Below are 12,646 nucleotides of genomic sequence, written 5' to 3' on the forward strand. Positions count from 1 at the left end.
CTCATGCCTTACAAGGAGCACCACAATAAATCACATATTGATGGTAAATTTTATTGTATTTGGAATATTTTGTACATTTAAAACTTTAAAGAAAATTTAAGGTAGCGTTTGGTAAAATTTTAAAATTATGATATGAGAATAGAGTTATATTTTGAGTTTATAAATTTTGAAATTATGATTTGAATAGAGAAAATTTGTTTGGTTATGAGTTTTGAAAAGAGTTTTGAATTTTTGAAATTAGAAAAATTGTTTAATTCATAAACTTAAAATTTGTAACCAAGCACATAATTCAAAAATCTATCCAAAAGTCATAAATTTTTTTTAAAAAAACTTGAAAATATTTTTTATTAAATAAGCACAACATTCAAACCAAGATGTGAAATCATATTTCTAAAGTTCTACAAAATAAACTAAAATTATACGAGAGACAATTAATTTATGAATAACAATTCTCATAACTTACATTTTGAAGTTACTTGATTTCATATTTAAAAAATAATAATCAATAGGACCGGAATATAATAAGGCTCCGTTTGGGAAGATAGGTTGTGGGGTTTTTTTTTGGCTATTTTAGTCATAAAAGACAAAATAGGTTATTTTAGTCACAACAAATAAAACATCACATCCAATTCATAATCATTACACTCTTCTCTTACAAAAAAAAGTTAAAAAAGTCAAAAAACCATTCTCAAACCAAACTTTTTAGTCAAAACTAAAATAATTAAAAAAATTAAAAAGTCAAAAAACTAACCTACTTTCCAAATCAACCCTAATGCTGTGTTTGGTTGGGGTTTTTGGGGTGAGATTTGGAAAAGGAATGAGAAATGTAATCCTATTTATGTTTGGTTATAATAAAAAATATATGGGAAAAGAAAGGGGGTGAGAAATAAATAAAGAAATAGGAGACCTTTTAGGACATCAATTCTATTTTATAACCAACACAACCAAACATAGTTGGGATTTGAAATTCTATTAATTCTTTCTCCTTTTCCTTTCATTTCCATTTTCCTTTCCATTTCTCTTCTCAAATCCTCTAACCAAACACAGCGTAAGAGTAGCACTTTTGTAGAGGTAAAAAAGAAACATTAACATCATGCTCATGAGAGTATATCTCATCTAATAGATAAACTCCCAAACCGTTATTTGTTATCATATTATTAAAAATGATTAAAAGTAATATTAAACTAAAAATGTTAAAAGCAGCTCTTAAATTATTGTTGATGTTAGAAAATGTGTAAAAATTATATAAAAATATATAATAGCATGGTGAGATATGTTAAAATTTTAATATATTTTTATGTTGTTCCGTATTTTATTTTTGTATGCATTTCTATTACACATCCCTCCATACTAAAATTGATCATTAATTGACATTTTTATTTATTTATTTGATGGTCATAATTGGTCAGGCATTAAGAGATGTTTGGAATGATATAAATAAACATATTTTTTAAATTTTTATAAAAATATATATATAAAAAAATAGAGAAATAATAAAACTTAAAAAAGATAGAAAAATAAATTAATGTATTACTCCGATAAGATGGAGATTAGTTTGTGTACTGTGAAAACCATATGGGGTGGGTTTATAATATTATTTTTAATTAATAAAATTTTAAAGAAGAGGGAAAAAAAATTGAAATAGAAATGGAGACAGGGGATCCTAGCCCGTCCCGCCAAACGTGAAAACATGTCCTCGAAAACAACCCAGCTCGTTACAATCAATACCCAATCATTTCTCACCAGCTGTCACACCCCCTACCGTCTCAGCTTCACCACAACCATGCTCCACCGCAACACCTTAGAATCACTCCCCAGAATCAATACCCAATAAATACCCAGCAGCTCTTGCCACGTGTCCATACTCTCCCTTCTCGTCGATCTATACGTTAACCCTAACATCTCTCTCTCTCTCTCCTGCGAATCCTCCATTGAAGAAGAGAAGAGAACTCAAGATCACAAATTTCCCAAAAAATAAAAAAAATTTGAAAAATGGGAAAGCTTATATGTGATTCGATGACCTCATCACTGTGGAGGGACCCAATCTCAGCTCCATCTCTAGATTCAATCGAAGCCGTAGATCTTGCTGACCAGACATCGACGACCACCACATGGGAAAACGTGTCCGGCTTAGAAGACCAGCAAAAGAGCCATCTACGGAGGCTCCACGCTAAGGGAGTCCTGTGGAAGCACCCAGGGGATGAGTCCTCGTCGGTTGTGTTCCGGTTGAGTCACGGGGGCGACGTGGAGGCCGACGGGAACTGTCTCTTCACGGCGTCGCAGAAGGCGATGGGATCGACGGCGGCGAAGATCGATCCGAGAGAGCTGCGGCGGCGGACGGCGAGAAGGTTTTTGGAAGATCTTGGATCTGTTGTGAGCGTTGAGGAGACAAGTGCGATTGATGATGCGATTAAGCATATGTATTCTCCGGATCTCAAGTCTGGTTGGGGTATTCATGTTGTTCAGGAGGTCAAATTATTGGCTAAGAAGGAAGATCGGGAGGGCTTGGATTCAGCTATCGATGAGCTCGTTAATCTTGGGATGCAAAGGTAAACTTCTTGAATCCATACATACAGATCTGTTTAATCAAATGAAGATTTTAGGCTTTAGATTGTTTGAATGTGTGTGTGTGTATGTGTTTTTTTTTTTTTTTTTTTTTTATCTGTTTTGGTCTGTTTGGTTGATGCGAAAATGTAGGAAAATTAGAAGAAACTGTTTGCATTTATACATATTAAGCTTGAAAAATAAATAAAAAAATTGTTTTCTTGCCTCCATTTTCTAACCAAAAACTGTTTGCACAGGCTGTTTATCTCTAGCCAATCTTTGCTGAGGGACACTTGAAACTTTCTCCATATGTCTTGTATTTGTTGGTTAATGGGTATTCATTCGATCCAAAAAGGATGTTGCCCATCTCTCCATTGTGTTCATTAACTGTTGTCCCATGGCATCTACTAGGCCTCCCCACGGATTCATTGGCTGAGTAAATGGAACAGTGGATGGTCCAATTCCTTGGCCTCGTCCAATATTATGAACATGTAGTACTTGTTCCGAAGTACTGGTCTGTTCGATCATAGGTTCTGATAAAATTGGTGTTTCTACAGGATGTGTTATCACATTATCATCTGGATTAGGTATTTCTATCTCTCCTTCCACGCATTATTCCAAGCGTTCATTTTCTCATTGTCTCCTACGTCTAGCCATTTCAATTAGTCCCACCAGGCGTGCCAAAAATATATGTTGGCTTTTTGGCTTTCGAAGGCGATTATTATAATTATGAGCTTACCAGCAAGGATTATCAATCCTTACAGAAAATTAATTGCCAACCAATTATCAGACGATTGTGTTTTAGTTCTTTCAACCTCAATGAAGAGGACTTTTACTGGTGGCTTGATTTAGGAGAATTAAGCAGATGACAATCAAATGAAGAGCAATTGAAGCATTTCATTAAAATGAAAACTTACAATGATCCAATTTAGCATTGTAGAGGTTTACAGTAACAATCTACTTGAAACTACTCCTATGAACGAAGTGCAGTGCATGAATTAAAGTACAAAAATGTAAAGAACAGGAAATGTAAAAACGGGAAAGAAAATGAAGTAGAATAAAACTTGTTTTTTTGGATCTGAGTCTGGAGTTTTTTCTGGGGCCTTCTCTGCTATTTATACTTCTCAAGGATGACCATTGAATTGCACTTTCAACCGTCGAATTGCTCCTCCATGATTGCTGATCATGTTGCCTTATAATTAGCTCCACTATGCCATCACTTGCAGTTAGGCTTCCCTTTTAATTTTGAATTCAAATGTGAGTAACCGTTGAAATCACATCACTTTGCGGGTTGGTTTGGGAAGTGGGTTGGCTTTTTTGGCTATTTTAGCCTGGGCTAAAAAGCTTGGTTTGGGAATGACTTTTTGGCTTTTTTGACTTTTTTTGTGAGAGAATAGTGTAATGATTATAGGTTGGACGTAATATTTTGTTTGTTGTGGTTAAAATAGCCTATTTTGTCTTTTGTGGTTATTTTAGCTAGAAATCTTCTTCCCAAATGGACCCGTACGCAGATCTTATGCAAACCAATATTAACTACCACACGTATGATCACGATCGAAGATTTGAGTTGTCTTCCCGTTTTACCCTCAATCTACCACGCGTTGAATTGTAATTGACTTATACAAAATATGTAGCCAACAAATACTCATAATTTTTACATAGTTTGGGAGAGTAGTCAATTTGCATTGTACCATTACTGTTACAGCTTCCTATTCTCATGCCTTACAAGGAGCACCACAATAAATCACATATTGATGGTAAATTTTATTGTATTTGGAATATTTTGTACATTTAAAACTTTAAAGAAAATTTAAGGTAGCGTTTGGTAAAATTTTAAAATTATGATATGAGAATAGAGTTATATTTTGAGTTTATAAATTTTGAAATTATGATTTGAATAGAGAAAATTTGTTTGGTTATGAGTTTTGAAAAGAGTTTTGAATTTTTGAAATTAGAAAAATTGTTTAATTCATAAACTTAAAATTTGTAACCAAGCACATAATTCAAAAATCTATCCAAAAGTCATAAATTTTTTTTAAAAAAACTTGAAAATATTTTTTATTAAATAAGCACAACATTCAAACCAAGATGTGAAATCATATTTCTAAAGTTCTACAAAATAAACTAAAATTATACGAGAGACAATTAATTTATGAATAACAATTCTCATAACTTACATTTTGAAGTTACTTGATTTCATATTTAAAAAATAATAATCAATAGGACCGGAATATAATAAGGCTCCGTTTGGGAAGATAGGTTGTGGGGTTTTTTTTTGGCTATTTTAGTCATAAAAGACAAAATAGGTTATTTTAGTCACAACAAATAAAACATCACATCCAATTCATAATCATTACACTCTTCTCTTACAAAAAAAAGTTAAAAAAGTCAAAAAACCATTCTCAAACCAAACTTTTTAGTCAAAACTAAAATAATTAAAAAAATTAAAAAGTCAAAAAACTAACCTACTTTCCAAATCAACCCTAATGCTGTGTTTGGTTGGGGTTTTTGGGGTGAGATTTGGAAAAGGAATGAGAAATGTAATCCTATTTATGTTTGGTTATAATAAAAAATATATGGGAAAAGAAAGGGGGTGAGAAATAAATAAAGAAATAGGAGACCTTTTAGGACATCAATTCTATTTTATAACCAACACAACCAAACATAGTTGGGATTTGAAATTCTATTAATTCTTTCTCCTTTTCCTTTCATTTCCATTTTCCTTTCCATTTCTCTTCTCAAATCCTCTAACCAAACACAGCGTAAGAGTAGCACTTTTGTAGAGGTAAAAAAGAAACATTAACATCATGCTCATGAGAGTATATCTCATCTAATAGATAAACTCCCAAACCGTTATTTGTTATCATATTATTAAAAATGATTAAAAGTAATATTAAACTAAAAATGTTAAAAGCAGCTCTTAAATTATTGTTGATGTTAGAAAATGTGTAAAAATTATATAAAAATATATAATAGCATGGTGAGATATGTTAAAATTTTAATATATTTTTATGTTGTTCCGTATTTTATTTTTGTATGCATTTCTATTACACATCCCTCCATACTAAAATTGATCATTAATTGACATTTTTATTTATTTATTTGATGGTCATAATTGGTCAGGCATTAAGAGATGTTTGGAATGATATAAATAAACATATTTTTTAAATTTTTATAAAAATATATATATAAAAAAATAGAGAAATAATAAAACTTAAAAAAGATAGAAAAATAAATTAATGTATTACTCCGATAAGATGGAGATTAGTTTGTGTACTGTGAAAACCATATGGGGTGGGTTTATAATATTATTTTTAATTAATAAAATTTTAAAGAAGAGGGAAAAAAAATTGAAATAGAAATGGAGACAGGGGATCCTAGCCCGTCCCGCCAAACGTGAAAACATGTCCTCGAAAACAACCCAGCTCGTTACAATCAATACCCAATCATTTCTCACCAGCTGTCACACCCCCTACCGTCTCAGCTTCACCACAACCATGCTCCACCGCAACACCTTAGAATCACTCCCCAGAATCAATACCCAATAAATACCCAGCAGCTCTTGCCACGTGTCCATACTCTCCCTTCTCGTCGATCTATACGTTAACCCTAACATCTCTCTCTCTCTCTCCTGCGAATCCTCCATTGAAGAAGAGAAGAGAACTCAAGATCACAAATTTCCCAAAAAATAAAAAAAATTTGAAAAATGGGAAAGCTTATATGTGATTCGATGACCTCATCACTGTGGAGGGACCCAATCTCAGCTCCATCTCTAGATTCAATCGAAGCCGTAGATCTTGCTGACCAGACATCGACGACCACCACATGGGAAAACGTGTCCGGCTTAGAAGACCAGCAAAAGAGCCATCTACGGAGGCTCCACGCTAAGGGAGTCCTGTGGAAGCACCCAGGGGATGAGTCCTCGTCGGTTGTGTTCCGGTTGAGTCACGGGGGCGACGTGGAGGCCGACGGGAACTGTCTCTTCACGGCGTCGCAGAAGGCGATGGGATCGACGGCGGCGAAGATCGATCCGAGAGAGCTGCGGCGGCGGACGGCGAGAAGGTTTTTGGAAGATCTTGGATCTGTTGTGAGCGTTGAGGAGACAAGTGCGATTGATGATGCGATTAAGCATATGTATTCTCCGGATCTCAAGTCTGGTTGGGGTATTCATGTTGTTCAGGAGGTCAAATTATTGGCTAAGAAGGAAGATCGGGAGGGCTTGGATTCAGCTATCGATGAGCTCGTTAATCTTGGGATGCAAAGGTAAACTTCTTGAATCCATACATACAGATCTGTTTAATCAAATGAAGATTTTAGGCTTTAGATTGTTTGAATGTGTGTGTGTGTATGTGTTTTTTTTTTTTTTTTTTTTTATCTGTTTTGGTCTGTTTGGTTGATGCGAAAATGTAGGAAAATTAGAAGAAACTGTTTGCATTTATACATATTAAGCTTGAAAAATAAATAAAAAAATTGTTTTCTTGCCTCCATTTTCTAACCAAAAATTGTTTGATTCCCCCCCCCCCCCCCCCCCCCCCCCCCCTTTCTTCCTGTTTTGGTCTGATTGGTTGATGCGAAAATATAGGGAAATTAGAAGAAACTATTTGCATTTAATTTATATATACCTATGGACTATTTTGAGAAGATGTTTATAATCTGTTTGTTTGTTTGTTTTTTTTTTTTTTGTTAAAAATTGCTTATAAGTTACTTTTTTGTGAGAGTAATCATAACCCACTTCCAAAAGGGGCATATATATATATATATATGTATTAAGGATTCGCGCAAAAACTCCTATACCATTATTGTTAGGCTTGAAAATTCAAAAATTCTTTTCTTGCCTCCATTTTCTAGCCAAAATTTCTATTGTTGCACAAATAAGGCTCCGTTTGTTTTCAAAGGTAGAATGGACGGGGCTGATAGTGAGGGGATTAATAGTGAGGGGATTGTTAGTGAGGAGATTGATAGTGAGAGAATTAAGTAAAATTGTGTTTATTTTGATGATAATTGTTAGTGTTGGGATTGTTAAATTATTTTTATATAAAATAAATGTAAAATAATAAAACAAATAAAAAAACATTAAATGTTTGTTTTTAAAAAAATGCCCAACATATAAAAAAATTTTAAAAAATAAAAAAAATTTCAAAAAAAAAATAAAACAAATAAAATAATGATTTTTACTTAACAAAAAATACAAAAAATTAAACATTAATGTTAAAAAAAAAATGCCTAACATGTAAAAAATAAATAAAAATAAAAAATTTCTAGTCTGCCGGACTATTTTTCTAATACCAAGTCCTGGAGGGCCATCCGAATCCCCTTGGGGAGGTCCATCCTAATCCAGAGCTCACTATCAATCCCCTCTCTATCTCTCAAAACAAACACAATATTAATGAGTCCTATCTCACTACCAATCGCAATCTCCCCTCTAACTCTCCAAACAAACGGGGCCTAAATTTGCAGATTATCTGGTATAAAATTACTTTCTTGTTAATTTGCATAATGTATTTTGTGATGGGTTTTCAATGCATCTTATGAAATAATTTTGTTTTTGTTTTTCGGGGGGACCTATCTATAGTGTAAAATTCACAAAGTACATAGTGTATGTGGATTTGTTCATATTTCTATTTAAAGAAATTAGTAATAAAGAACTTCATAAAACTCTTATTGGATTTTGTTGATTGATATGAGTTGAGTTCTATTTAGAATGAATCTTGCATATTGCTTTTGTGTTTAGTATTTTATCTTGGTTAGTTTGTTTTTGATTTTACTTTTTCTGATTGAAGAGAGTTCGCTGCTGAGTCCATTTACAAGGAGAGATGTATTGCAGTGGATGACGGCCTGAGTTGGGCCAAGTACATGTCAATCTCTGGTTCACCTGATGATGAATATGATATCATCACTTTGCAATACACTGAGGAAGGTTTATTAACTATAGATGAGAATAGAGAAGGTCATGCTGCTGCATTTGGAGACGATATAGCAATAGAGTGTCTTGCAAGTGAATTCAAAAGAGAGATATATGTGGTAAGAAGAAGATTTAGATTAAAGGATTTCATTTTTGGTATTGGTTTGTTGTGTAGTTTCCCTTTTTGGCGTAAAGGATAAAAAATATTTTTTTCTATTTTTCTTGGTGAATTCTCTTTTTATCTTTGGATTTTTCAAAACTTTTTTTGCAAAATAATAAAAACAATATGAAAACGATGGGTGTTTTCAAACTTTTCATTGTTTTTGTTTCTGAAAGCTCATTGAAAATTTTGAAAACTATAATAAACAGGGCCTAATAGTCAGTTTGGTATAAATGTCATTTTCAATGTTTTCTCTTTTGGTTAACTACCCAGTCTCTTAGAATTTAATTTTAAACTCCCTTAATTTTGGATCAATTATCTACAGGTGCAAGCACATGGATCAGATGCCATGGTTGATGAAGAAAATTGTGTTTTCTTCCTCCCACATCGGCCAAGGAGTCAAATTTGTGAACCTCCCTTCTTTCTCTTCATGAAAGGAACAGGTGATGGAACTTCTCTGTCATATTATATTACCCTTTTTCTGATACTAGTTCAATGTAGATGATTGACCAGTTAAATGCAGAAAAAGAAATAATAATAATAATAATAAAAAAAAAAAAACAGAAAAGTTACCAAACTTTGAAATTAAAAATCAAAATCTGAGGTAGTTAACCAGGGCTTTTGGCCTAGTGGTCATGGTGTAGCACCGTTTTGTGGTGTGAGGTTGTGAGTTCAAATTCGATAAAGAGGAATTTGATACCTTTTATTTCTCCCTCATTACGAGGGTTGTATTAGTGATTGGTTGGGCTTGATTGTTGGGTTGGTCTGGGTGTTCCTTTGGGTTGGTTGTTGGACTTGTATTCTTTGTGGTGATTGTTGTGTTAGAGGGGCCAGGTGGTTTGTTTGGGTTGGTTGTTGGACTTGTAGAGATATACAATTGTCTAGTTTGATGTAATTATTTTCATAGTTATAATTAATCTCCTATCGATTGAGGCAGTTTATATAGTGGCAGTTTATATAGGGTAGTTTGGGAATGGAAAAAAGTGTGAAAGTTCATAACAAGTTGTGTGCATTATATGATAGTATAGAAGATAGTGTAGATCATTCTTTTTCAATGGTAGTTTAATAGCTTCATACCGTCGCCCATTCTCAATTTTTTTTGTTAAAATATATTCTTAATTACAGGTTGGTGTGGTGCTGGAGGCGACCATTACGAGCCCCTTATTGCTCATCCTTCATCAGTCGTTTCCCAAGAGAAGGTTGCATTGGTACTTTGAGATTGTTAGTCTGGAAGTTTTGTGGGTTAGAGATTGAATCAAAGTAGTTATCCAATTTTTTCTCCAAATTTTTAGCATGCAATCTTGTTCTCCTGTTCTTGACACAACGAGAATTTTCATTGTGTTGGATTCAATTTTTTTTTTTTTTTTTGTCAGCACTATTTAGAAAGATTTGGTTAGTTTCCGCTCTAACTTGCGGGTTTTTGTGCCTGCCCTTGAGCAACCCTGTAGCAGCGTATTTGCAGTAGTAGTTTCATTGGCTAATGACGATGTTGTTGAAGATGAGTTTTTCTTGAGGGAATTTTTTTTTTTTTTTTTTTGAGTACCATTTTGTTCAAGCTGGAATAGGTGTCTTTGTTGTAATCTGATTCTGGATTTTTTCTATTCAATGATAGAAGTGATCTTTTTTGTCTTTGGCATGTCTCATTTAAATGAAGTCTTGTTATTTATGACTCAATGTGCCTCAAGTTTTGTAGTTATTTGTAGTTATGACTTGTGCAAAACTTTACCTTTTTGAGCTTCTTTGTATTTTAGAAGACAAGTCTATCTGTGAAGTCATTTTCAGGTTTCAGTGAAAAAGCAAAAAAATCTGTGAAGGCAATCAAAACTCCGACTTAGCAGCCGGTGGGGGACTTAAATACATCATGTTTAATTATTTAAAATTTTATTTTATTCTGATTGCATTCTATTATTTTTTTCAAATTATTCTCAAGGTAAATCCAAATAATAAATATTAAACAAATTAAAAAAATTAAATTATTTCAAAAAAATTTCAATATAGAAAATAATTCTCAAATACAGAAAAAAAAAATTAAATTTATAAGTACATAAACATTATAAATACAAAAAAAATTAAACTTTTACATAAGTATTATAAAATTTTTTGATATAGAAAAAAAATTTACATTATAAATTATCTACCAGAATTCTCGTGGAAAAGTAAAAATTAAAGTTATAAGTACATAAGCATTAGGTACTAACAAGAAAGAGTAGTTCTCAAATAATGTACTATTTAAATGACAAAACAAGAGCAACTCCTATAATATTTTATTGTTAATTTAACTACTGGGTCTTTTAATTTTTACCAAAAAAATGATATAAAAAATAATTGATGGTACTCTATACATATTTTGGATTCAAATAGGATGGCCCGTCAGGCTCGCCTGATCCGAACTAATTATTTTAGGGCTTAATTTGACCTACAAGGCCTTTGGGCGGGTTTGGATAGGATTTTGTGGCCCAATGCATTTTATGGGCGGGGCTTATAAATATCGTTTGAGGCCCAACATGTGAATTTGTTGCAAGTCATTTTCTGATTTTATTTTACGATAAATGATATATAAGTCTATTTTTTAGATCTATTTTGGCTTCGTTTGGAAAGTGGATTAGCTTTTTAGCTTTTTGAATTTTTTGACTATTTTAGTCCGGGTTAAAAAGCTTAGTTTGGGAAGGACTTTTTGACTTTTTTGACTTTTTTTTATGAGAAAATAGTGTAATAATTATAAATTCGATATAATGTTTTATTTATTATGACTAAAATAGTCTATTTTGTCTTTTATGACTGAAATAGTCAAAAAAAAACTCCCAAACCATCTTCCCGAACGGTGCCAAAGTAAGTGATATAATTCATTAATGATTAAAGAAGATATGAGAGTATTACTTTTAATATTTTAATTGATTATCATATTATTGAGTTTGAAAATTAAATTAAATTTTTAATTTTGAACAGCAATGCTCTTATTTTATTATATTTTTTGTTTGAAATTTTTTTGTTTGAAAAAGGAAAACAAATAATTTAAAGAGAAGCTCACAAGAGTTAACTCTTATACTGTGACAGTTCGTTACAGTTTTTAGGTGTGCTAGATTGTATGGTACAGATTTTATTTATAATTTATTAGGTCAAAATAGTTTAAATAAATTTTAAAAAAAATGATTATTTAAAAGTTATAGTAAGAGTACTTTTAATTTTTATTTTTTGATTATCAACCTTTATCTTAAAAAAAATTTCACCAAAGAGGGCCACTGTAACTGTTTTTACTCTTATAAAAGCAAATGCCTTTGCCATTATGACACCGAATTTTGGTGTGCTGTTTGGGTTGTTTTATTTTGAGAATTTATGTTAAGGAAATTGTTTGAGGGTCACAATTTTTGTGGTCACAATGGCTCAAAACTGTCAAAACGACGTCGTTTTGGTATGTTTTGCACCAAAAACGACATCGTTTTGGCAGTTTTGACCCATTGTGACCATAAAAATTGTGGCCCTCTAGCATTGTTGTTATGTTAATTTGTTTGATATAATTGTTATTTATAATTATTTGGTAAAAACATAAATGATTTAATAAGTTAAAAAAATTGATTATCAAGAAGTTGAAAGAATTACACTTTTAGTTTATGCTTTTTGATTAGTATAGATTGGATTGGACAAAAATTCCTTATTTTTTTGCTATTTTTAGGACTTTTTTTGAATTGAGAAGAATTTGCGGAAAGAAAATAAAAAATAAGAAAAAGTGACAGACATACAAATTAATTTAAATTTGTTTTTATTCATTATATTTTGGCAAATCTCAATTCAAATTCTTGATTCAAACAAAAATTAATTTCAATTTATATATTTTTATTTAAAAAAGAAAATAGTTTAGGTCTAATGGAATATCCATGGAGTATGCTTTTTCTACAATCAATTAATTTAAGGGTGAAACATTAATAAATTTTAAAATATGATCTTATGAATTGTTTAACTTTTTTTTAAAAAAATTTATTTTATTTTATTTTATGAACTCAACGATTTCATTAAAGTGAAAATTATATAAAAGTAAGTTTCTC

At 31.8% G+C, this 12,646-nt stretch overlaps 2 protein-coding genes across 2 annotated transcripts; both read left to right on the forward strand.

Moving 5' to 3' along the window:
* The first annotated feature begins 1,748 nt into the window (after nt 1–1,748).
* Nucleotides 1,749–2,856, forward strand: LOC145801462 (uncharacterized). The gene is made up of 2 exons (XM_082893059.1): nt 1,749–2,549; nt 2,802–2,856. Exons 1-2 carry the CDS (start codon nt 1,993–1,995, stop codon nt 2,839–2,841), a joined length of 597 nt encoding a protein of 198 aa, XP_082749185.1. The 5' UTR covers nt 1,749–1,992; the 3' UTR covers nt 2,842–2,856.
* A 3,072-nt stretch (nt 2,857–5,928) lies between these two features.
* LOC114321239 (uncharacterized) lies at nt 5,929–10,235 on the forward strand. The gene is made up of 4 exons (XM_028268422.2): nt 5,929–6,807; nt 8,325–8,565; nt 8,932–9,049; nt 9,732–10,235. Exons 1-4 carry the CDS (start codon nt 6,251–6,253, stop codon nt 9,821–9,823), a joined length of 1,008 nt encoding a protein of 335 aa, XP_028124223.2. The 5' UTR covers nt 5,929–6,250; the 3' UTR covers nt 9,824–10,235.
* Nucleotides 10,236–12,646: the final 2,411 nt, after the last annotated feature.

This window comes from Camellia sinensis, chromosome 10 (assembly GCF_055761805.1).
Source record: "Camellia sinensis isolate YWXY chromosome 10, ASM5576180v1, whole genome shotgun sequence".
In the NCBI taxonomy this organism is placed as follows: Eukaryota; Viridiplantae; Streptophyta; class Magnoliopsida; order Ericales; family Theaceae; genus Camellia; species Camellia sinensis.